Source organism: Scyliorhinus canicula, chromosome 18 (genome assembly GCF_902713615.1).
Source record: "Scyliorhinus canicula chromosome 18, sScyCan1.1, whole genome shotgun sequence".
Taxonomy (NCBI): Eukaryota; Metazoa; Chordata; class Chondrichthyes; order Carcharhiniformes; family Scyliorhinidae; genus Scyliorhinus; species Scyliorhinus canicula.
In genome coordinates, this window is record NC_052163.1 from 126,512,841 (window position 1) to 126,536,048 (window position 23,208).

Consider the following 23,208-nt stretch of genomic DNA (forward strand, 5'->3'; position numbering starts at 1 on the left):
AATAAGAAAATCAAATAAGGAAATTCTAGCAAATTGGAATTGAACTTCAGAAAGTGAACATTTTCCAGTAAATCTCCAATATACTGCCAATATGGCAAAAGGTAAAGCTTGCTAATGGACATTGGAAATGGCTTGATTATAAATTCATGATCAATTTACCAACTTTAACAATCAGTTCCCAGTGCCTTCCAAAATGCCAGCTACTCAAGTAAGTCTCCGAGGGGGAGATGGTGTAATGGTATTGCCACTGTATCAGTAATCCAGGAACCCAGAGTATTACTCTGGGGACCTGGGTTCAAATCCCACCTTGGCAGATGATGGAATTTGAATTCAATAAAAATCTGGAATTAAATGTCCAATGATCACCATAAAAACATTGTCATTAAAGCCGATCTGGTTCATGGGCAGCACGGTAGCACAGTGGTTAGCACTGCTGCTTCACAGCGCCAGGGTCCCAGGTTCGATTCCCGGCTTGGTCACTGACTGTGCAGTCTGCACGTTCTCCCCATGTCTGCGTGGGTTTCCTCCGGGTTCTCTGGTTTCAAGTCCCGAAAGATGTGCTGTTAAGTAATTTGGACATTCTGAATTCTCCCTCTGTGTCCCTGAACAGGCGCCTGAATGTGGTGACTATCGGCTTTTCCCAGTAACTTCATTACAGTGTTAATGTAAGTCTACTTGTGACAATAAAGTAAGTCTGCAGTCCTTATCTGGTCTGGTCTCCAGATCCACGCTGAAAAGGGCAATTCTGAATGGCAATGTCAGCCCAAATCCAATTAATAATCTTACATTATGCATGTAATCACGTAAGAGTAACTATTTTTTTACTCCCCCATATCGAGAATAGGCGATCTGGCTTCATCATGACATTCAATGCTAACATGAATTTGTTCAATGTCAGAATGCAGGCTCAATGTGTGCCATCTGCTCTGACTTCAGGTACTTGATGCTATAATTGACTCCATTGTTCCAAACATCAACATTTATTACCAACTGAAAGATTCCCGTGTAAATATTTATTCTGGGAAAACACCATCTAAACATGCCATTATTCATACAAAACAGTATGTGATCACCTTGTTGATGAACCAATGGTAGCATAGTGGTTATGTTACTGGGCTATACATCCAAAGGCCTTACTGGGGTGAAAAACTGAGGTTGACTACTAATGCAACTATGTGTCATTGAAAGATGGGGTCAACTTACAAACAGAGCATTTGCAAAAACATGGGGCGGGATTCTCTGACCCCGGGGCCAGGTCGGAGAATCGGCGCACTGGGCGCAATTCACGCAATGCCGCTCTACACGCACCCCCCCCCCCCGGCGATTCTTCACGCGGGAAGGGCCGAGTGGCCACCAGGATAGCTCGAGTCCCGCCGGCGTCATTCACATGTGGTCTTACCCGGCGGGATCTCACCATCCACCCTGCGGAGTGGGGGGGCGGCCTGGTGGGAGGGTGGGGTGTCCGACCCCGGCCCGCGATCGGGGCCTCTTTTACTCCGTGCCGGCCCCTGTAGCTCTACGCCATGTTGCGTCGGGGCCGGCGCAGAGAAGGAACCAAGCGCGCATGCGCGGGTTCGCGCCGGTCACAGCGCACATGCACGGACCCGTGGCGCCCGTTTGACGCCAGTTTGACGCCAGTATTGGCAGCTGGAGCTGCGTGTGTCGCTCCAGTGCCGTGCTGGCCCCCTGAAGGGCTCAGGATCGCTGCTCCTGGGGGCCTGTTGACGTTGTCGAGAAACGCGACGGCGTTTACGACGGCGTCAAACTTAGCCTCAGGATCAGAGAATCTCGTCCATGATTTTGAGGCCAATAAAATAGGGTAGTCTTATGGGTCAACTTATACATCATAATCAGCGGTGTCAATTTAGGAAGCTGTCAGGAAATAAACAGACAGCGGCCTTCAACTAAATGCAACTGCTTAGTAAAATACATTAAGAATTGCAAAAACAAAATATTTACTCGGCTTCTTTGGTATGTTTTCAATACCACTTCGCCCTACAAAGATCTCAGTGCTCCATCAATTGACTATGTCTGATATTAATCATTATCTTTGGCAGCCTGTAAGCTCTGGAATTTCCTTCTTGTGTCTATCTTTTCCCTTTTTTAAGGCATCCCTTTACAGCCTGCCTTGTTAACCTAGCTTTTGATCATCTGGTGTAATACCTATCCATTTGGTGACAAGCTTTATTCCAGAACACTCCTGTAAAGTGTGTTGAGACATTTCATCACATTACGGGCACTATACAAATGTAACTTATCTTGCAAAGCAGCCAGCCTGTTGTTTTAATAACTTTAGCGGCCTGTATAATGGGTTATAGAGGGACGTTGGCACAGTGGTTAGCACTGCTGCCTCACAGCGCCAGGGACCAGGGTTCAATTCGGGCCTGGGGTCACCATCTGTGTGGAGTCTGTACGTTCTCCCCGTGTCTGCGTGGGTTTCCTCCGGGTACTCTGATTTCCTCCCACAGTCCAAAGATGTGCAGGTTAGGTGGATTGGCCATGCTAAAATGCTCTTTAGTGTCTAAAAAGGTTAGGTGGGGTTACTGGGATACAGGGATGTGTGGGAGCATGGGCCTAGGTAGGGTGCTCTTTCAGAGGATCGATGCAGGCTCGATGGGCCGAGTGATCTCCTTCTGCATTGCAGGGATTCATTGATTCTATGAAAAGTAACCATGTGTTTGTCCAAATATCTCAGAACTGACCTGATGTACTGGGAAATAAGAGATGTGTTTGGTTGGATCAGGCGATCTCGTAGCATGTGCTATCTCTGTGCAGCAGGCTAATGTCTGCCAAGGCTCATCTGCGTTCATCCACCACTTCCTCCCCTGAGAAAAGCAAAAGCATCTTAGGCACACAGACACACCATTTTGTGTAAACACCGTTAATCAAGGACAAATGATATGCACTTATAGTCCTTTGTTGATTTTTGAGGCACTCAATGCTTTCAATTATTCAAATCAAAACCCATTTCTACATTGAACTAAGTTATTTCAGAGCATGATTTTATGCACCATTTAAAATGGCATACATTTTAGTATATTATTTTACAAAATAAAAGGAATATAATTAAGTGACTTATATGCCAATGCAACCTATATAGAGCTCTCCATATAAATGCAGTTCAACATTTTAGATCACATGGCAGTTTTTAATTAGTCGTGGTGGGACCTGCGGGAGATTCGGCAGACCTGCCAAAAATCCATTGTCTTTTGGTGGGAACGGGTGGGTGGGGCCAGAAGATCTTGTCCATTAAGCCAACATTCTAATTTTTAGCCTGTAATGCCTATAATACTGGTGTTCAATTTTTTTCTTCACCTTTTGGTCACAGGTCCTTGCTTGTTTTCATCATCTTTCAATTCCCTATTTGTCTACTGGTGAGAAAGATGTCATGGGTTGTTATTTAAGGCTCAGTGGCTACGGTGAATGTGGTCACTGCCCGCCTCCAATGTATACACAACGTGTGTCCTTTTGGCTGTCACTTGGGTTATGAAATCATTAATGGGAGCAAACATTTGACTACCATGAATGCTTTTCTCAGGGGTTGAAGAAAAATCAACAAAAATTGAGGCTTCTGCTTTGGAATACATCATACATAGAAATCACAATCTCTTTTAACTACTTCATATCCATATAATATCAAGGTATATTTAACTGTCAAATTTTGTTGCAATTTTCAAACAAATGCACAACTAGGAAATGTGTATACGGTAATGTAAATCACTATATCTGAGCTATTGTTCACATACTGTTAAAGGGTTATCTGCTGAATCCAAGATGTTGTCCATTACTTCAGTAGCGTAATCAAGTCTCTCTTTGAGGGAGCACTTTTTCTTAAAGCCAGTTAAGTTAACCAGATGAATCTTCAACCAATTTAACCCATGCTCGCCCAAGGGCTTTCCTTCTGCAAATAACAAAATGGCACGGGTAACGTCACTGCCCAGGTGGTTAAAGTATGGTGGGCAAGGGTACGTTCTTCCTCGAAAGTCCATGTTGTGAGGAAACCAGAATACATCATCTCTTATATGGTTGGCAATGGAAAGCTTGTAAAGCGCATCCATTCGAAGGCTGTGCATTTCAGCTGCCCTTTTCCTGGCCCAAGCTATTTTCTTTTTCAATATAGACTTGTTTGCTGGACTAATCTCAGATTTTGGATCATACTTGGGCATGTCCGGAGCTTCCGAAAGTGGAAGCGGTATCTCCAGCTTTTCGCTTCCTTTGTCATTAAAAATAGAAATGATTAAATCAAGCATTGGTTTGTTAACTTTCCAAGCACAGTTACCAAGCTGATTTAGGGAATCCAGCACTGGATGCAAATCACTACTCTTGCATTTCTCCAAAAGTAACTGATGCTGTAGAGCTCCTTCCAGGCACCGCATTAACTTGGTGGGTGTCAGAACATAGGCTCCAAGCCGAGGCGAAGTCCATGGAATGGGAGCACACACCATTGGCATGACACAGGAGTCAAAAATCAAAGTTGTCTCTGCAGCTTCTGAAAGGATCTGAGTTAGAATAGGATGTGGCTTGATGAAACCGATCTGCAAAAGAGAAAAATCAGAAAAAATGATTTCTACTGAAAATATTAGCCTAGTTTATTTGTTTTTCCAAACGCAGTGGCTTGGGGCGTACCTCCAACATTTTCTATTTCAGATTGCCACCATTTACATTTTATAAAAAAAAGCAAAATTATCCCTCAATCTCCTATATCTGGAGTTTAGAAAATTAGCAAAAGCTTCCCAAACTAAAGCTGAGGGAGTTCCGGAATGCTATTATCTTAAAAAATGAGGTGCTGATAAGAAAGTTGAGGCCCACCTCACAGACCTGTGGGCAAAGAGTGGTTCATCAGATAGTGGTGCTACCCATAGAAGATATGGAAGATAACCCAGAAACCCCCTTGGCTGGCCACATGGATATATGCCAGACCCAAGTCCACATAAGCCAGCATGTGTATTGGCCACACTTCCACAAGGTCACAGTGCAGTTTTGTCAAATGTAAATGCTGTTCTGCAAATGCCAGATCATGGAGAAGCTCCACACTGCCATAATATCCGTGAAACCCAGGCCAGCTTTCAGGGAACTGTCATCACTGGGTTGACAAATTGCATGGGACCCCCTTCGGATAACAAAAAGGAGGCTACCTGTCTATTATACATATAGGGTACCTGTGCCCGGAGGCCAGAAGCCATCTCGAGAATCATTTCTGCCAAGATGGTGGTGGTGAAGTCTTTACCCAATATTAATTACTCACTGAGAACCAGACAATCAGGGCACCAATTGTACATCCAGAATTTTCCAGAAAGTCATGAGTAGTCTAGGTATCACCAACTAAAGTGCTCAGCCCACTACTCTCAGTCACAAGGGGCTTTAGAACAGTGCCATTAGATCCTCAAATGTATGATCAGGGCATAATTGCCAGGAGTACCCCCATGGCTGGTATGTCTTCTGTTTGCCATCCAGGATTCACCCAACAACGTCACTAACTTTAGTCCCGTTGAATTATTTTATGGACGCAACGTAAGAGGCCCTCTGAAATTAATTAAGGAAAGGTTCAAAGAACAACAGGTTGAAGCCTATGATGTGACCCAGGGGCACTTTAAAATTTCACTGTCATGAAAAGTCGGGCAGGCATGCATGCCAAGATCCAAACAGTTCAGCCAGCAGACCATATGTTAGTGTTACGACCGTTAAGAGGTTAAATCGCTGAAAACCCAGTTCATTGGCCCACATAGAGTAACAAAGGAGACTGCTGAGGTGAATCATTTAATTGATACCCCAAACCACAGAAAAAAGAGCAGCTTATGTCACACATGCTGAAACAGGACCATAGCTGGGAAGAGGATAAGCAAGCACAGGTCTCATAGGCAGTGAAAATAGTGTAGGACAAAAGTGATAGTGAAGTTGAGGCAGAGGGAGGTCTGGATGACTTCCAAATTGAATCCTAACACCGAAATATTAGGGACATTCAAAACCATGCCCTCTTATTGAAACACAGAACAGAGAGGGGATCTGAAATGGCTGCTCATGTTTAAAGCAGCCTGCAAGGTCAAAATATGCGTACAACCCTCACTATACACGATGCAGAAATAATAATAATGTTTATTAGTGTCACAAGGAAGCTCACATTAACACTGCAATTAAGTTACTGTGAAAATACCCTAGTCGCCACACTCCAGCGCCTGTTCGGGTACACAGCAGGAGAATTCAGAATGTCCAATGGAGCAACCTCTCCCATAAAACACCCCTTTACCACGCAAATCCTGGAAAATCGGCCCAGGTGAAAACATGTTGGAAAATAACCTGATTGAATGCAGTCAAAGTAGCTGGAATTTCCCAGTTGTGCTAGTGCCTAAGACCCATAGCTCAACCATGCTCAAACTGACTATGATGTGGAGATGCCGGCGTTGGACTGGGGTGAGCACAGTAAGAAGTCTTACAACACCAGGTTAAAGTCCAACAGGTTTGTTTCAAACACGAGCTTTCGGAGCACGGCTCCTTCTTCACCTGAAGAAGGAGCCGTGCTCCGAAAGCTCGTGTTTGAAACAAACCTGTTGGACTTTAACCTGGTGTTGTAAGACTTCTTACCAAACTGACTATGGAATGGTTAATGCAGTGACCAGGCTGCTCTCCTACATATTTCCCTGCCTGGAGGACTGTACTGACATGGTGGAAAGCTCCACATTTATAACAAAAGTAGATCTGCTAAAGGGATACTGCCTAGTCACCGTAATATCCTGCACTCGGGAGATTTCAGCCTTTGTCACCTCAGATGACCATTTCCAATGTTGGGTTTTGCCATTTAGTCTAAGTAAAGCTCTGGCCACTTTCCAGAGGCAAATAAGGGTGGCACTACTTCTGCTATACCATACCTTTAGAGTGAGCCGTGTGCTCCCCATACCACAATCTATTAAAAGTTGTGGGTCAGGTGAACTCCATGATACACTTCGGGATTCTCTCATCCCTGGCCCATAACACCAGGTAGTAAGTAGCTGTGAACCTTGATGACCTTATAGTGACATCTAGAGGGACTACTTGGAATAGCTGGATGTCCTTTTTGGAAGATCAGAGCCATTTGATTTAGTGGTAAATCTTTCAAAGAGTGAGTTTACAAAAGCATGGGTGCCTGCCTGGGGCATATAGTGGGTCAGGGACAGGTGTTGGCAAGAACAGCAAAAACAGCAGGCATTAACGTACTTCCCTGTCTCCATGATGAAACAGGAAATCATGCGTATTTAGCGATGTGTGGCTTCTACCAAATGTTAGCCCTATAGCCCCTACACTGATTCATTTGTTACAGGAAGAAAATGAAAGTAGTGTGGTGAGGGGAGTGTCAAGTAGCTTTTCAGAGGCTAAAATCCATCTTAATCAAGAACTGGTGCTGGCTGCCCAAACCTCAATAAACCTTTCAAGATAGCTACTGATGCTAGTGACCTGGGGTAGGTACCGTCCTGCTCCAAGAGGTCAGGCACAGGATGTCAGCACCAATCAACACCAAAATAAATGTTCGACCGTGGAGAAGAAAATCTGGGGCAGTTACTGGCTCTTAAACTCGTTTAAATATATCTTTGTCATGGATACAGGGAAATCTTACTGAACACAATCCCCGAACCTTTAGGAAATTCAAATCCCAGATGCTAGGCCATTTCGGTTAAGTTTGCTATTACAACTCTTATCACTGAAAGATCACTGACACTGCTAGAGAATCAACGTAATAGCTGATGCTTTGTCCAGAATTTAACTCTGGTCAGAATCACTTCCGTATCAAGGCTGCATCAGTTAGACTTAAAGGGTGAATAGGTGTGCGTGTGTTTCTTATTTTTACATTTTTTGGCAACTTGTAATGAAACATGCCTACAAGTCTTTCCCTGTGAGACGCAAGTGTTGTGAAGATATATTATCACAGAATCACAAAATTACAGTACAGAAGGCCATTTGGCCCACTGTACCTGCAGCAGCATTCCGAATGAGCATTATGACTTAGCGTCATTTCCGTGCCTTTTTCCCATAACCCTGAATACTGTTTCTATTGAAATAATCATCTAATGCCTTTTTGAATGCCTCCACTACACTTCCAGGCAGTGCATTCCAGACCCAAATCATTCGCTGTGAGAAAAATTATATTCTCACATTAATTTAAACTATTCAGAAGGACAGAGTGGATGGTAAGGGAGGTGATGTAGCTCTGTTATTTAAGGATGGCATCTGGGCAATAGTAAGGGATGGTGCTATGGAGGATAAGGTTGAATCGATTTGGGTGGAAATCAGGAATAGTAAGGCGAAAAAGTCACTGATAGGAGTAGTCTATTGGCCACCCAATAGTAACGTTATGGTGGGGCAGGCAACAAACAAAGAAATAACTGATGTACGTAGAAATGGTACAGCAGTTATCATGGGGGATTTTAATCTACATGTCGATTGGTTTAACCAGGTCGGTCAAGGCAGCCTTGAGGAGTTTATAGAATGTATCAGCGATAGTTTCCTAGAACAGTATGTAATGGAACCTACAAGGGAACAGCGGTCCCAGATCTGGTCCTGTGTAATGAGACAGGATTGATTAATGATCACATAATTAGAGATCTTTTCGGAAGGAGCGATCACAATATGGTGGAATTTAAAATACATTAGAGCAGGGGTGGGCAAACTTTTCCGTGCAAGGGCCACATTCAGAAATTCACAATTCACAAAGGGCCGCATAGTATATTAAGTAAAATAATTACTTCACCCGGTTATGATTCTGGGCGCCTCATATAGAACATAGAACAGCACAGAACAGGCCCTTCGGCCCTCGACGTTGTGCCGAGCAATGATCACCCTACTCAAGTCAACGTATCCACCCTATACCAGTAAGTAACCCAACAGCCCCCCCCCCATTAACCTTAAAAAAAAATTTAAAAAAAAAAAAATTTTAAAAAAAAATTTTTTTTTTCTTTTAATGACTTGGTGGGCCGCAGAAATACCTTTGGCGGGCCGCATGCGGCCCGCGGGCCGTAGTTTGCCCACCCCTGCATTAGAGGGTGAGAAGGTAAAATCAAACACTAGTGTTTTGTGCTTAAACAAAGGAAATTACAATGGGATGAGAGACTGGGAGCAAAGACTTTATGGTGAAACAGCTGACGAACAGTGGAGAACCTTCCAAGCGATTTTTCACAGTGCTCAGCAAAGGTTATACCAACAAAAAGGAAGGACGGTAGAAAGAGGGAAAATCGACCGTGGATATCTGAAGAAATAAGGGAGAGTATCAAATTGAAGGAAAAAGCATACAAAGTGGCAAAGATTATGGGCGACTAGAGGACTGGGAAATCTTTAGGGGGCAACAGAAAGCTACTAAAAAAGTGATAAAGTAGAGTAAGATTATGAGAGTAAACTTGCTCAGAATATAAAAACAGATAGTAAAGGTTTCTACAAATATATAAAACAAAAAAGAATGGTGAAGGCAAATATTGGTCCTGAGAGGATGAGAAAGGAGATTTAATAATGGGAGATGAGGAAATGGCTGAGGAACTGAACAGGTTTTTTGGGTCGGTCTTCACAGTGGAAGACACAAATAACATGCCAGTGACTGATGGAAATGAGGCTATGACAGGTGAGGACCTTGAGATGATTGTTATCACTAAGGAGGTAGTGATGGGCAAGCTAATGGGGCTAAAGGTAGACAAGTCTCCTGGCCCTGATGGAATGCATCCCCGAGTGCTAAAAGAGATGCCATGGGGATGGTTTAGCACACTGGGCTAAATCGCTGGCTTTAAAGCAGACCAAGGCAGGCCAGCAGCACGGTTCAATTCCCTCAGCCTCCCCGAACAGGTGCCGGAATGTGGCGACTAGGGGCTTTTCACAGTAACTTCATTGAAGCCTACTCGTGACAATAAGCGATTTTCATTTCATTTGTTCATTTCAATTGCAAATGCACTAGTGATAATTTACCAAAATTCACTAGACTCTGGGGTGGTCCTGGCGGATTGAAAATGAGCAAACGTGACATCACTGTTTAAAAAAGAAGGTCGGCAGAAAGCGGGTAATTATAGGCCAGTTAGTTTAACTTCGGTAGTAGGGAACATGCTGGAATCTATCATCAAGGAAGAAATAGCGAGGCATCTGGATGGAAATTGCCCCATTGGGCAGACGCAGCATGGGTTCATAAAGGGCAGGCCGTGCCTAACAAATTTAGTGGAATTTTTTGAGCACTTTACCAGTGCGGTAGATAACGGGGAGCCAATGGATGTGGTATATCTGGATTTCCAGAAAGCTTTTGGCAATGGGCCACACAAAAGGTTGCTGCATAAGATAAAGATGCATGGCATTAAGGGTGAAGTAGTAGCATGGATAGAGATTGGTTAATTAATAGAAAACAAAGAGTGGGGATTAATGGGTGTTTCTCTGGTTGGCAATCAGTCGCTAGTGGGGTTCCTCAGGGATCAGTGTTGGGCCCACAATTGTTCACAATTTACATAGATGATTTGGAGTTGGGGACCAAGTGCAATGTGTCCAAGTTTGCAGGCGACACTAAGATGAGTGGTAAAGCAAAAAGTGCAGAGGATGCCGGAAGTCTGCAGAGGGATTTGGATAGGTTAAGTGAATGGGCTAGGGTCTGGCAGATGGAACACAATGTTGACAAATATGAGGTTATTCATTTTGGTAGGAATAACAGAAGAAGAGAATATTATTTAAATGATAAAATATTAAAACATGCTGCTGTGCAGAGAGACCTGGGTGTGCGAGTGCATGAGTCGCAAAAAGTTGGTTTACAGGTGCAACAGGCGATTAAGAAGGCAAATGGAATTTTGTCCTTCATTGCTAGAGGGATGGAGTTTAAGACTAGGGAGGTTATGCTGCAATTGTATAAGGTGTTAGTGAGGCCATACCTGGAGTATTGTGTTTAGTTTTGGTCTCTTTATCTGAGAAAGGATGTACTGGCGCTGGAGGGTGTGCAGAGAGATTCACTAGGTTAATCCCAGAGCTGAAGGGGTTGGATTACGAGGAGAGGTTGAGTAGACTGGGATTGTACTCTTTGGAATTTAGAAGGATGCGGAGGGGATCATATAAAATTATGAAGGGAATAGATAGGATAGATGCGGGCAGGTTGTTTCCACTGGCGGGTGAAAGCAGAACTAGGGGACAGAGCCTCAAAATAAGGGGAAGTAGATTTAGGATGAGTTTAGGATGAACTTCTTCACCAAAGGGTTGTGAATCTATGGAATTCCTTGCCCAGTGAAGCAGTTGAGGCTCCTTCATTAAATGTTTTTAAGATAAAGATAGATAGTTTTTTGAAGAATAAAGGGATTAAGGGTTATAGTGTTTGGGCTGGAAAGTGAAGATGAGTCCACAAAAGATCAGCCATGATCTCATTGAATGGCAGAGCAGGCTCGAGGGGCCAGATGGCTACTCCTGCTCCTAGTTCTTATGTTCTTATAATGTCATCAGCAAAGACTGGAGTAAAAAGGAAATGAGGAACTGCCATTGGAACAGGGTACTGGTCACTGAAGCTAAAGACAGAGATGAAAGTGCAGATCGAGGTGCAGTTGGCTCGGGAAAAGCCAGACATCTGAAACAATCATAAGTTTAATGTCCTTACTTCCAGCCTTTGGAAACAATAGTATTCTGTTGAGGACTGGGTAACTGTGCTTTGTGTAAATGTTTGGATGCATGACGCAATTCAAGACAAAGGAATACTTAAAGGAGAGTTGGAAAACATGGAGGCAGATCCTGGCTAAAACAACTAAGAGGAAATCTTGTTTGAAATAATAGTTTGAAAACATGGGAGGGGATCCTTGATGAAAACAGCTGAAGGTATATGATAAATACCTAAGATATATGTTGTAACACATGTTATCCTTAAAATCCTTGTGAAGTGGTAATGAAGGGGTATTGTATTCTAGTCAAACTTTTCATGCTTAATAAATGTTTTTTTTTCTTCTTAAAAGCTAATTGGTAGTCCTGTGACTCTCCTCATCCACATTTTCTTAAAAATGTACAAGTTACGGCCTTTTGAGCCAGGGCTCCATTATGGGATCTTCCCATCAACTGGAATCGTGACATTTCTGACACACAGTATGTGGAAATAATGAATCAAACAATAACAAGAATATCAAACATGGCTCAGGTGGCAGAACTCTTGCCTCTTCTGTCAGAGGGCTGTGGATTCAAATCACATAGACATGAGCACAAAAAACTGAGCTAATGCTCAGTGCAATACTAAGGGATTGCTGCACAGCTAAAGATGCCACCATTCAGTTGAGATGTTAAATTGATGCCCCCATCTACCAGCTCAGGTGGACCCATAACATCCTGCAACACTATTCTGAAGAGCAGCAGCGATAATTCCAGGCAGCCTGGCCAATATTTATCCCTCAATCAAGATCAGGATTGCTTTATCACCGTCATTGCTGTATGGCAGACCTTGCGGCACACAATTTGACTGTATTTTTTCTACATTACAACATTTCCTACATTACAAGTGCAAAAAAGCTTCATTGGCAGTAGTACACTTTGGAACATCCTGAGGTCTTAGACGCATAAATACAAGTCTTTCTTTCTTCCCGTAAATCTCCACTTACCCACTTCAAACACAAATAATTTAGCTGTAACCAACACTTGCCTGGTTAGGTACAAGTTAATACAGACTGTTCAAAATGACCGTACAATTTCTACGCAAATAACACAGAAAACTTATGACTTTGCGCCTCACCTGTTTGTTACTGCGAAAACTGTACATGTGATACAAGACGGGGATAAATTTCTTCTCATGACTTGGGTTTTGGGTGTTTATGGGAATTTTTATTTCACGAACCATTAGATCCACTAGATGAGTTCCCATATGTACAATCAGAAAGTGTGGCCAAGGAGAATCTTCAGTTCGTAGTGATGGGCCAAAATTCATCTCTCTTTCCAGTTTAATGAAATACTCACGAGGCAGGAAGCTGTTCAACTAGAATTGAAACACAGTTTAAAAATTATGTTTTTACCACATATAAATAAATAAGAGGCTTGCAACAGAATTATGACAGTTTTTAAATGCCCAATCGTTGTCTTGAATTTATATTCAGTTAAGGCCAGGACTGTTTACCCTATAATAACTTCACAATTAAAAACAATTTAAGAACTTTGGGACATCCCGAGGTCTTGGGTGAATAAACTGCTTAACTTAATAAAATTGAACTGCGACTGTTCTCCTTTATCCATCCTTGCGACTTAAAAGAATTGTATATTTGCATGCCTCTCTTTATTCCTCCAAAGTGCTTAGCACCTTGATTTGAACTTATACTCCCTATTCCTTCTTTTTCCTCCCAAAACACATTACTTTATGTTCTGCTGCATAAAATTCTGTGTACCACTACCTTGTCCATGTCCTGCTGCATGAAATTGTGTGTACAACTACCTTTTCCATGTCCTCTTAAATCTTTCTCACTGTTTCCCAAATAGCAACATCAGAAAACATTGATCTATTCAGTCCATCCAAGGTGAAATCATTGTAAAATCTCAAGACAAAATGGACCTAACACTGCCCCTAAGTGCAGTTCAACCCTCTCTAATCCAAGCAACCTTCATTAGTGTTGACTGTTTGTTTCACATCTGTGAACCGACTTATGATTCAAGCTGATGCATTTTCTTTACCTGGATTTTTGCGATATGGGATTATTGTAGTTTTGGTCTATCGCAGGTAAATAAAACTAGCATTTCTCATCTGAATTATCTTATAACCCCCTACAATGAAATATTTTGGCATTAGTATTGTGGGTCTGGTTGATAGCGCTGTTTCTTACTACTTGTTACATAGTTAGTAGTCATTTCAAAATCATTTAAGACACTGATTTTTACCTTATGCAAGAACAAGACTCAAATTATCAATGTACATTTCCAAAGCTGACAAATGTTTGAAAGAATACTTCAAAAAGTAAATTCATTTTTACTGAAGTGTATTGAGAAATATATGTGACAAAACTGATGGACAAAGCCATATTAATGTCATTTGCTATAAATTCAGGGCGACTTTTATCCAGATTTAATAAACTGCGTTTTAAAGATTAGAATTCTGGAAAATATCCAGGCAGGAATTCAAAATATTCATTACGCCAAATCAGAGGGCCAATGCAAAAACGTCCTGATGCATGCTACTGATGATACACAATTGTCTCCAAATCAGCAGGATGTCAACTTGAGAGTTTTGTTCAAAATTAGAAAAAAAACATTTGAGCACTTATTTGCTCGTCTCTTTTTAAAACAATTTAACTATAAACAAAATATCCAGTTGGCCTTACCTCAGCATCCTTTGCCAACAGTTCAATGTAAGCATAGTAAATTTCTTTAATCTTATCGACCATCTCATTCTTGATCTTCTTTCGTATTGAATACTTGTTGTAGACTCTACTACCCAATTCCTTAGCGATCATCAGCAATGCCTCTCCATTTGGAGGGATATTTGCAATGCTCTGAAAAGCAGAAGGAAAATATTAAATGAGCAAACGTTGCTCATTCATCAAAGAATCACCGCCTCTACGGTAGGTACGAGTAGGTTAGAGTTCAAACCCAAAACAGAAAATGCTGGAAATACTCTGCAGGTCTGGCAGCATCTATAATAAGGGAAAGACATTTCAGACCCTGACCCTGCATTAGAACCCAGCATTTTCAGTATCTATCTCGGATTTCCACTAGCTCCTGCAATATCCTGAAGGACTGGCTTAAGTCATAACTTTTTTTTATTGTAAAACAAATAATTTTTGCAGACATTCCCTTAATCATAACATTTTTAAATAGCAGAAAGAACTGCAACAATTGGGCGATAGCTCATCACCTTTCCAGTGGCAATTCCACCACATTTTGGCTAGGATGGTTCAGCAATCATGGTGCGTGACAGGTTTGAGAGATCATCGGATATATTCCTCCCCCCACCAATTTTGTATGGTCGGATCTTCTGGCAATTTAAGCATAACAATATTGTTATGCTTAATATCCACGGTAGCATTGTGGATAGCACAATCGCTTCACAGCTCCAGAGTCCCAGGTTCGATTCCGGCTTGGGTCACTGTCTGTACGGAGTCTGCACATCCTCCCCGTGTGTGCGTGGGTTTCCTCCGGGTACTCCGGTTTCCTCCCACAGTCCAAAGATGTGCAGGTTAGGTGGATTGGCCATGCTAAATTGCCCTTAGTGTCCAAAATTGCCCTTAGTGTTGGGTGGGGTTACTGGGTTATGGGGATAGGGTGGAGGTGTTGACCTTGGGTAGGATGCTCATTCCAAGAGCCGGTGCAGGCTCGATGGGCCGAATGGCCTCCTTCTGCACTGTAAATCCTATGTAAAAATCTATGTAAAATAACAAACTACATTGTTTTGCTTTGATATGAAGACGTTTTGGATGCACACGGATGAGGAAGCAGCTACATAACAGAGAAATTCAATCAATCAGCTGAATTCGAAGTGCACCAAAAATTGAAAACCACTTCCTGGGGACAGTCTCGCACTGTTTGGGCTTACATTAAATAAATAGTTTAAAGCCAAGTTTATAATGATTGCCTGCACACCCTATCTGCTGGACAAACTCTTACGCTTCTGTATCATGAACATACAGTTCAACATTTATTATTCAAATAGTAGCAAGGGTTGTGAGCTATGCGTGCCTCTCCAAAAACTAATTTTAGTTTTAAATTAGCTTGGTGCATTTGAAATGTTTGGTTAAGAATGGGCAATTATTGAATTGGATATAAATCTAAGGAAAACACTAACAAAAAGTGCAGATTAGAATCTCAGTTTAGATTCCCATCAGGCTGCAGCATTTCTTGTGACATGCCCTACATTCTTAAACATATTGTTGTCCCTCAACTTTGAACCACTTGAACTACTCACAGGAATAGAACCACATTGATCCAAGTCATCAATAACATTTTGCATGACACTGAAGCTCTCCATAATCCAATGTGGATGAATATTACATTAAGTGTCGACTTTGTTTTGATGAAGTCACCCAGACTCGAAACTTGAGCTCCGTTTCTCTCCACAGATGCTGTCAAACCTCCTTAGATTTTCCAGCATTTTCTGTTTTTGTTTCAACACTTTGGGATCCTACTCAATCCTCAGCTAAGCTTTGAAGCTCACATTCAGTCCATTGCCAAGGCCACCTATTCCACCTTACAGGATATCGCCTTCTTCCATCCCTATCAAATCTTGCACAATTATGGAATCAATATTAGCCATGAATCAGATGTGAAAAGCAGACCAGTCTGCCCTCTTCGGCGGAAGCAAAGAATCCCACATTATTTTGAAGAACAGCAGCAAAGTATATTCCCGGTGTCCCGACCAATACCTGCTCCTCAATCAACATCTGAAGAACAGAATATCTGATCGTTATCACATTGGTGTTTGTGGGAGCTTGCTGTACTCTTATAGACTGCCGTGCTTGCTACTTCAAAGTGACCATATTTCAAAAAGTACTTTGTTGCCTGCAAAGTGCTTGGGGGACTTCTTGTGGTCGTGAAAGCTGCTTTATAAATGAAAGTATTTCTTTTTGACACTTTCAAGTTATGATTTTGCCATTTTGCTCAGTCACGCTCATCAAACCACAGGCGAAATATTTCCTATTCCCAGTTTTCACTCTACCGCGCCTAGATTTCTGAGCTGTCATTCCCCTCCCCTCTGATCAGTCAGCCATAGCCTCACAATATTTGTTTCTATATTAAAGATGCTATATAAATGCAAGTAGTTGTCATGCCCTAGATGGCATTTGATCACTTCTGACCTAAGATTTCAAAACCTACCCCATTTGACATTACCTCTTCTAACCTGCTTCTCTGATTGTCCACCCATAGTCCAGTCCCTTCCTTTGTGAAGTACCCTGAACCGTCTCACCACATTGAAGGCACTAAGTGTAAGGTGTTAGTCTATACAAAGACCATTGTGTACAACATGATCAAATTGAAATGAGCAGAAAAGACATCTAGTTTTATATAAAATAAAGTGAACTCTATTGAATATAGAAAAGTTTTCAATGTTGGGCCCATTCTGTTTTGGAATTTAACAGGACTAATATTGTGCTCCTGAACAATGTTTCTGCCAGCATTTGAAATTCAGTCAGGATGAAGCTCCCTCTACTTTGTTAAGTTCAAGGCCCAGCAGTATTGCCAGAACCAGCAATAATGGGAGATACACAGCTAGAAATTCCACATTAAGATCAAATAATAACTCTACTGTCCATTTGCCCTGTCTCCATTGCTTTCCTCCATTGTTCCCCAAACTCCCACTGTCCTAATTCCTTCCCTCCTCCCTATCAACCCCTCCACCTCTGACCTCTCGACTATAGAGTTAATGTTCTTGTGTGGGATGAGAGAAACAAAGGGTTAGCATTTCAAGTTCAATAAGACTCGTCTTCGGAAAATCGAACTAGCTTGTTCACATTAGCCTGGCGTGAACCTTGAGCTGCAGGATCTACACCTAAGTTTAGGTTCAATTGCACCTGATGCATTTCAAATTAAGTACAGGAAGGGTAAAAGTCAGGAGACACTGATCAGTCAATTTCTGGTCTAAATTTCTGGGATAGAGAGATATGTCCTCAGGCCGACTGTCAAAGCTAGCTCTGCTACTAAGCAACTTTCAACCACCTCAAAGTTCTAAAATGCATCCAGTGTTATAACGGTTTATGAATGTGAACACACTTTTATCTTCCATACCTGTATCATAATGTCTACGTACTCCTTATCATCCAGCAGGCAGAGAAAAGGATAGAGATTCATTTTCCAGGAACAACTTCTGTCACCAGCCAAATGAAATTTGTACTCACGAAATGCCTGCAGTAGAGATTTGTGCCACTTGGCACGTAAATCTGCCAGACGGTTGCGCTGATTGAGTCAAAACATAATTTTGGTTGGTGATTATCAGTTATAATAATGTCCATGTACATATTGCCTTATAAAAAATACAATTCTGCAGATGTAACTGTGCCAGCTACCACACAAATGTTAAAGCCCTCAGGAAAGCACCATTACTCTTTCCGGAATATAAAAATGGGCACAATTAAAAAGGGGTACAAAATACATATATCTCATCTATAAGGTTCAAATAATATATAAGTATTAATTGGAAGTCAATTACACATGATGGACTGAATAAATTAATACAGATTAGACTGTACATATCACACAAAATATTCACAAAATAGAGAACAATAATGGATATTTTAAACAACACATTTCTTCTTTCAATACTTTGTAGTTCCATGTCACCAGGCAGAATTTCAGGGCTGGAAAACCAGATCTGACATTCCTGACAACGGCTAACAGCACCAGTTACATAAAGACCAAGATGCTCAAGATCATCATTAACAACAAACAGCAAAGACACAGGGCCTGCAGCCAATATTTGACATTTTGTCTTCAATTTTAGAGGAAGAGACCATGATCCAAATTAAAAGAAAACATAAAAGAACGCTTCCAATTTTCCCTCATTACACCATGCATGCGCTTGGAAGACAAGTACCATTCTTTTCATCTTCTCTGTAATAGGTTTTGTTACTTCAACAGAATCAATAGTAACGGTATCCGCTTGCTCCTTGCTTAGTTGTCTATCAAATCTCTCCTTCATTTCTTGTACATTAAGATGCAATTTGGGGTATTTGATGGGCTCAACCTGAAATAAAAATGGTGCTTAATATAACTACTGTTAATTCATCAGAATACAGTCACCTAATGATTATAGTATTGCCAACCCAGAGATAGGAAGCTCAAATCCCACTATAGGAAATTGTGAAACTAAATTCAAACAACCAGGCAATTTGAGGGCTAGGATTAGAATATGACCGTACAAAGAGCAGAATTGTTGTAAAAATCCAACTGCTTTTGTAATGCCCTGGAAGGAAGGGACCTACGTGTGGCTCCATACCATGTGGTTGTTTTCAATGCGCTCATATCTTACTAGTGATGCGCACAACAGATGCTCCTGGTTACTGATACACCATTTTTTAAATGATTCATTTACAGGATGTGGGCATCGCTGGCTAGGCCAGCATTTATTGCCCATCCCCAGTTGTCTTTCAGAAGATGGTAGTGAGCTGCCTTCTTGAACCGCTGCAGCCCCTGAAGTGTAGGTACACCCACTGTGCTGCTCCAGAGGGAATTCCAGGACTGTGACCCAGCAACAGTGAAGGAACGGCTGTGCACCACCATTTAGATCAAATAGAATAAAGAAAAAATAAAGAAACTTGGCAAGGCGTTTGAGGCAATCTACCAGTTACCAGGCCTTCTGCCCCAAGTGTAGTTCTTAGCCAAGTGCAAATTGCCCACATATTGGGTGAAATTTTTCCATAATTTGTCAGAGTGTCAGGCTCCGACTGAAAACGGGTGTGCATCTCTCCAGATGCACAGCTGAGTTCTCAGGCCAGATTTTATGGCACTCTGACCAAACAAAAATCACGAAGCATGGCTTACATGGTTAGTCTGGTGGGATGGGCCTGATAGAGCCGGCACAGCCAACTCCACAGAGATTAGAGAGAAGAGAGCTAACGTTTCGAGTCCAGATGACCCTTTGAAATGAAATGAAATGAAAATCGCTTATTGTCACGAGTAATCTTGACAATGGGTCATCTGGACTCAAAACGTTAGCTGTTTTCCCTCCATACAGATGCTGCCAGACCTGCTGAGATTTTCCAGAATTTTATCTTTTGATTTCAGATTCCAGCATCCGCAGCAATTTGCTTCTATCCACAAAGATTGGGGTGCCCTGATCAGCTAGGAGTTGAAACTGCTCCCAGCAGCATTCTCCCCCCCCCCCCCCCCCCCCCCCCCACCCCAGCCATGGCAGAATTTGTGTTCACGTCACCATTCTCACTGACAACTAACGTGGGCGCAAAAGCGCCCCCAATCTGCATCCGATTTCTTGGTTTTAACAGTCTACTTCACTGTGGGAATAAGAGGTCACTTAAGAAATACCTGCAAGATTATTCTAGCTAAGCCTGTGTTTAAAAAGGATAATATTCAGCATAGAAATCTCAAAATGAGAAGTGTCTCAGAGGGAAGTAATCATGGGTATCGGGTGTTAAGGAATCAATAGTGTTTTGGGGAGAATGCTTTCCAGCTGCACAACAAGCTGTTACAGCTACCACACACAACTGAAATACAGGCATAACTTCAACATTTTCACATATACATTTTAAAGTGATTTTTTTTTCCATCCATCCCCAACACAAGCTAACATCAAGCTCTCCAAATAAGAAATATTTAATATGAGTTTACCTGAAATCCTCTGTATTTCTTTACTAACGGAAGGAAAAATGAAACTGCTCAACAAATTAATGACTAAATGCCATGAGAAATGTTTTGTTGCATTAGCAATAAAGCATTTCAAGCTTCAAAATTGATCAGGCATTGTTACCGATTATCTCACCCATGCAGGTGTGCTGAATACAAAATATCCATTGACTTTTCAGTACAACCTTCTTTGGGAGAACATTCCTGAAACAATTTTTGGTGAAGTAGCTTAATCCTAGTACCCAAGTGAATTTTGACACTTTTTAATGGGGCAAACAACAGTTACTCAATTCCTTGCTGCAGTAAATAAAACTAAAAGCTTTCAAGGACACAATTAGCGCAACGTCCTTCAACGTCCTTTGTGGGTATGTTCAACTCAAAGGATGCCTTTAAAATACATGACGTATAATTTATTCATTCAAATAAATGATGGCATCACGAAAAGGCTTTCAGTCAGCAGAACAGCATGATGTTAATGCCACAATTAAACTGTAAAACCTCTCAAAGTTGCTCTGTAGGCTGATGACAGCCTCTGCTATTATGGAAACCAATCCCTTTAGAATTGTCAGGTGATCTCTACAACACTGATTTCTCATTTGAACATCAGCTGTTTGCAAGTTGGTCTTCACAAATCTTTAGCTTGGTATTATCCCCAGTAGTTCAGAGGTCACTGGTCAAAAACTAGCTTGGCCAGTCTGTCACGGCAGGAAGAACACTTCCAACATCTCCTGCGCGCCATCAGCTAAAAGTCAGGCTTGCTTTGACAAATAAGCTGTACCTTTTCAGTAACGCAGATCACTCTGGGCAGCACGAGCACCATCACGTATCACAAACTGACAGTTTAGACCATTGTAACTGACTGGAACTGCAGTAAGTGTGGTAGAACAGGGATTTCAGCAAACACATTTCAGACATCAATTAGAATGCAGAGGAGCCACCAATTAGTGGCTTCAGTCCGCTGTAAGTTCATCAGTGTATGTGTGTGTGTGTATATATATATATATACACACATATTATAAACAAGTCATTCAAGTGCAATGCAGGAATTATGTAGTTACCAAATGATCAATCTATTAAAAGGACAGGTGTGTAATTTAATTTGGTGAAAATTATTATCCGTGAGATACTGTATTTAAAATGCAATTCTATCTCTCATACCTTTGAATAAAAGTCCTTCACTAATGGAGACTGGCACACTTCCACATCAGGTTCAGGGTGGAGCTGGAAGTCAGGCTCTACATCACAAATGGCTTTCATTACCATTTCTCTTTCATCTTTTTGGAACAGACAATTCTTAAACAAGTCTTGCCTTGTGAAGCCATCTTCCTCTAGCTGCTGAAGGCACCTGGAAAATAATTTTATACATGTTACGAGTAACTTTGGAAAAGTGAAAAGTTGCAAAAATGTTACATTTTCCCCAAAGAATACAGATTTCCTGTTAACGTACTTTGTGGCTCAACCCATTATACCCTGGAGATAGTATAGTATGCACTCAGTCTTTATAATTTACAAACAAACTAATTTGCTGTTGAAAAAAATCTACAAGAGAAGAAAATAGATTAGTCATTTTTATTCAGGCTCCTCTTTTTGGGAATGGTCAAATTCACACTCCAACAGAGAGCTGTCAGGTCAGGTAACCTTGCTGAGAATGCACTCTGAGGTCACAGAGTACAAGACAGCCAAATGAAAGAATTCAGGGCTGTGATCGTACACTGACCATAGCACCAATCTGGTACCATCCAACCCTGGGAAAGCAATCCACATGGAAATACAATTAATGTACTTTGCCTTGTTAGCTTGCTGTATTTCACACAGAGGTTGATAGATTGTGAATTTGAGCCAAGGCAAAGGGTTTCATTCAAAATTTAAACTGACATCTCATACTGAAGGAATGCTGCACTGTTGTGGGATGTTGTCCTTTGGAAAAGACATTAAGTCTAAGTCATGACACTATGGCTCAGATTTTGCAGTTATTTTGCAAAAACCGTCAGCCTTCACCATTATTACAACTGTTCACAACTACACAGTCAAACATGAAAATCCAAAAGCTGCTGTCAGTGACTCATTGTTCATCCACAAGGTGCATTGTTGAAGGCCCCACAAATGGAAAACTTTAATTGACATGAATTTCAACTTATTACGCTCCAATTTCATTGTAAAAACCCTTGAAAGTGTTTATGCCTAGCAGAAAGAGGTATAATTGCATTTTAATTGCATAGTAAATCATAATTACTGTTGAACAACCTCTCCAGTACTGAATATCTAATTTTGTATTTGTATAATGTCACGTTTCTCCATTATGATAAAAATTCTGAATTCCAAGTATGTGGAGGCTTTAGAGTGGGTGCAGAAGAGATTTACCAGGATGTTGCCTGGTATGGAGGGCATTGGCTATGAGGAGAGGTTGAATAAACTTGGTTTGTTCTCACTGGAACAACGGAGGTTGAGGGGCGACCTGATAGAGGTCTACAAATTATGAGGGACATAGGCAGGGTGGATAGTCAGAGACTTTTTTCCAGGGTAGAGGAGTCAATTACTAGTGGGCATAGGTTTTAAGGTGTGAGGGGAACGGTTTAGAGGAGATGTACGAGGCAAGTTTATTTTTACACAGAGGGTAGTGGGTGCCTGGAACTCACTGCCGGAGGAGGTGGTGGAAGAAGGGACGATAGTGACGTTTAAGGGGCATCTTGACAAATACATGAATAGGATGGGAATAAAGGGATACGGACCCCGGAAGTGTAGAAGATTTTAGTTTAGACAGTAGCATGGTCGGCACATGCTTGGAGGGCCAAAGTTTTTGCATGGGCTTCGCCCGCACAACCCAAAGATGGGCAGGGTAGGTGGATTGGCCATGATAAATTGCCCCTTAATTGGAAAAAAAAATGAACTGGGTACTCTAAATTTAAAAGGGAAAAAAAATGATTAAAATTCTATTTGTTTTTAACATACTAATTTTAAAGAAAACAAAAGCAAAACACTGCATATGTTCGAAAC

General features: G+C 41.6%; 1 protein-coding gene across 1 annotated transcript in view; it reads right to left on the reverse strand.

Moving 5' to 3' along the window:
• The window catches only part of polrmt (polymerase (RNA) mitochondrial (DNA directed)), a 104,049-nt gene that overhangs the window by 54,537 nt on the left and 26,304 nt on the right, over nucleotides 1-23,208 (reverse strand). The window contains 7 exon segments of the mRNA XM_038777044.1: nucleotides 2,703-2,825; nucleotides 3,747-4,535; nucleotides 12,677-12,916; nucleotides 14,247-14,417; nucleotides 17,644-17,811; nucleotides 18,449-18,598; nucleotides 21,373-21,559. Of these exon segments, the coding sequence (XP_038632972.1) occupies nucleotides 2,703-2,825; nucleotides 3,747-4,535; nucleotides 12,677-12,916; nucleotides 14,247-14,417; nucleotides 17,644-17,811; nucleotides 18,449-18,598; nucleotides 21,373-21,559 (1,828 nt within the window).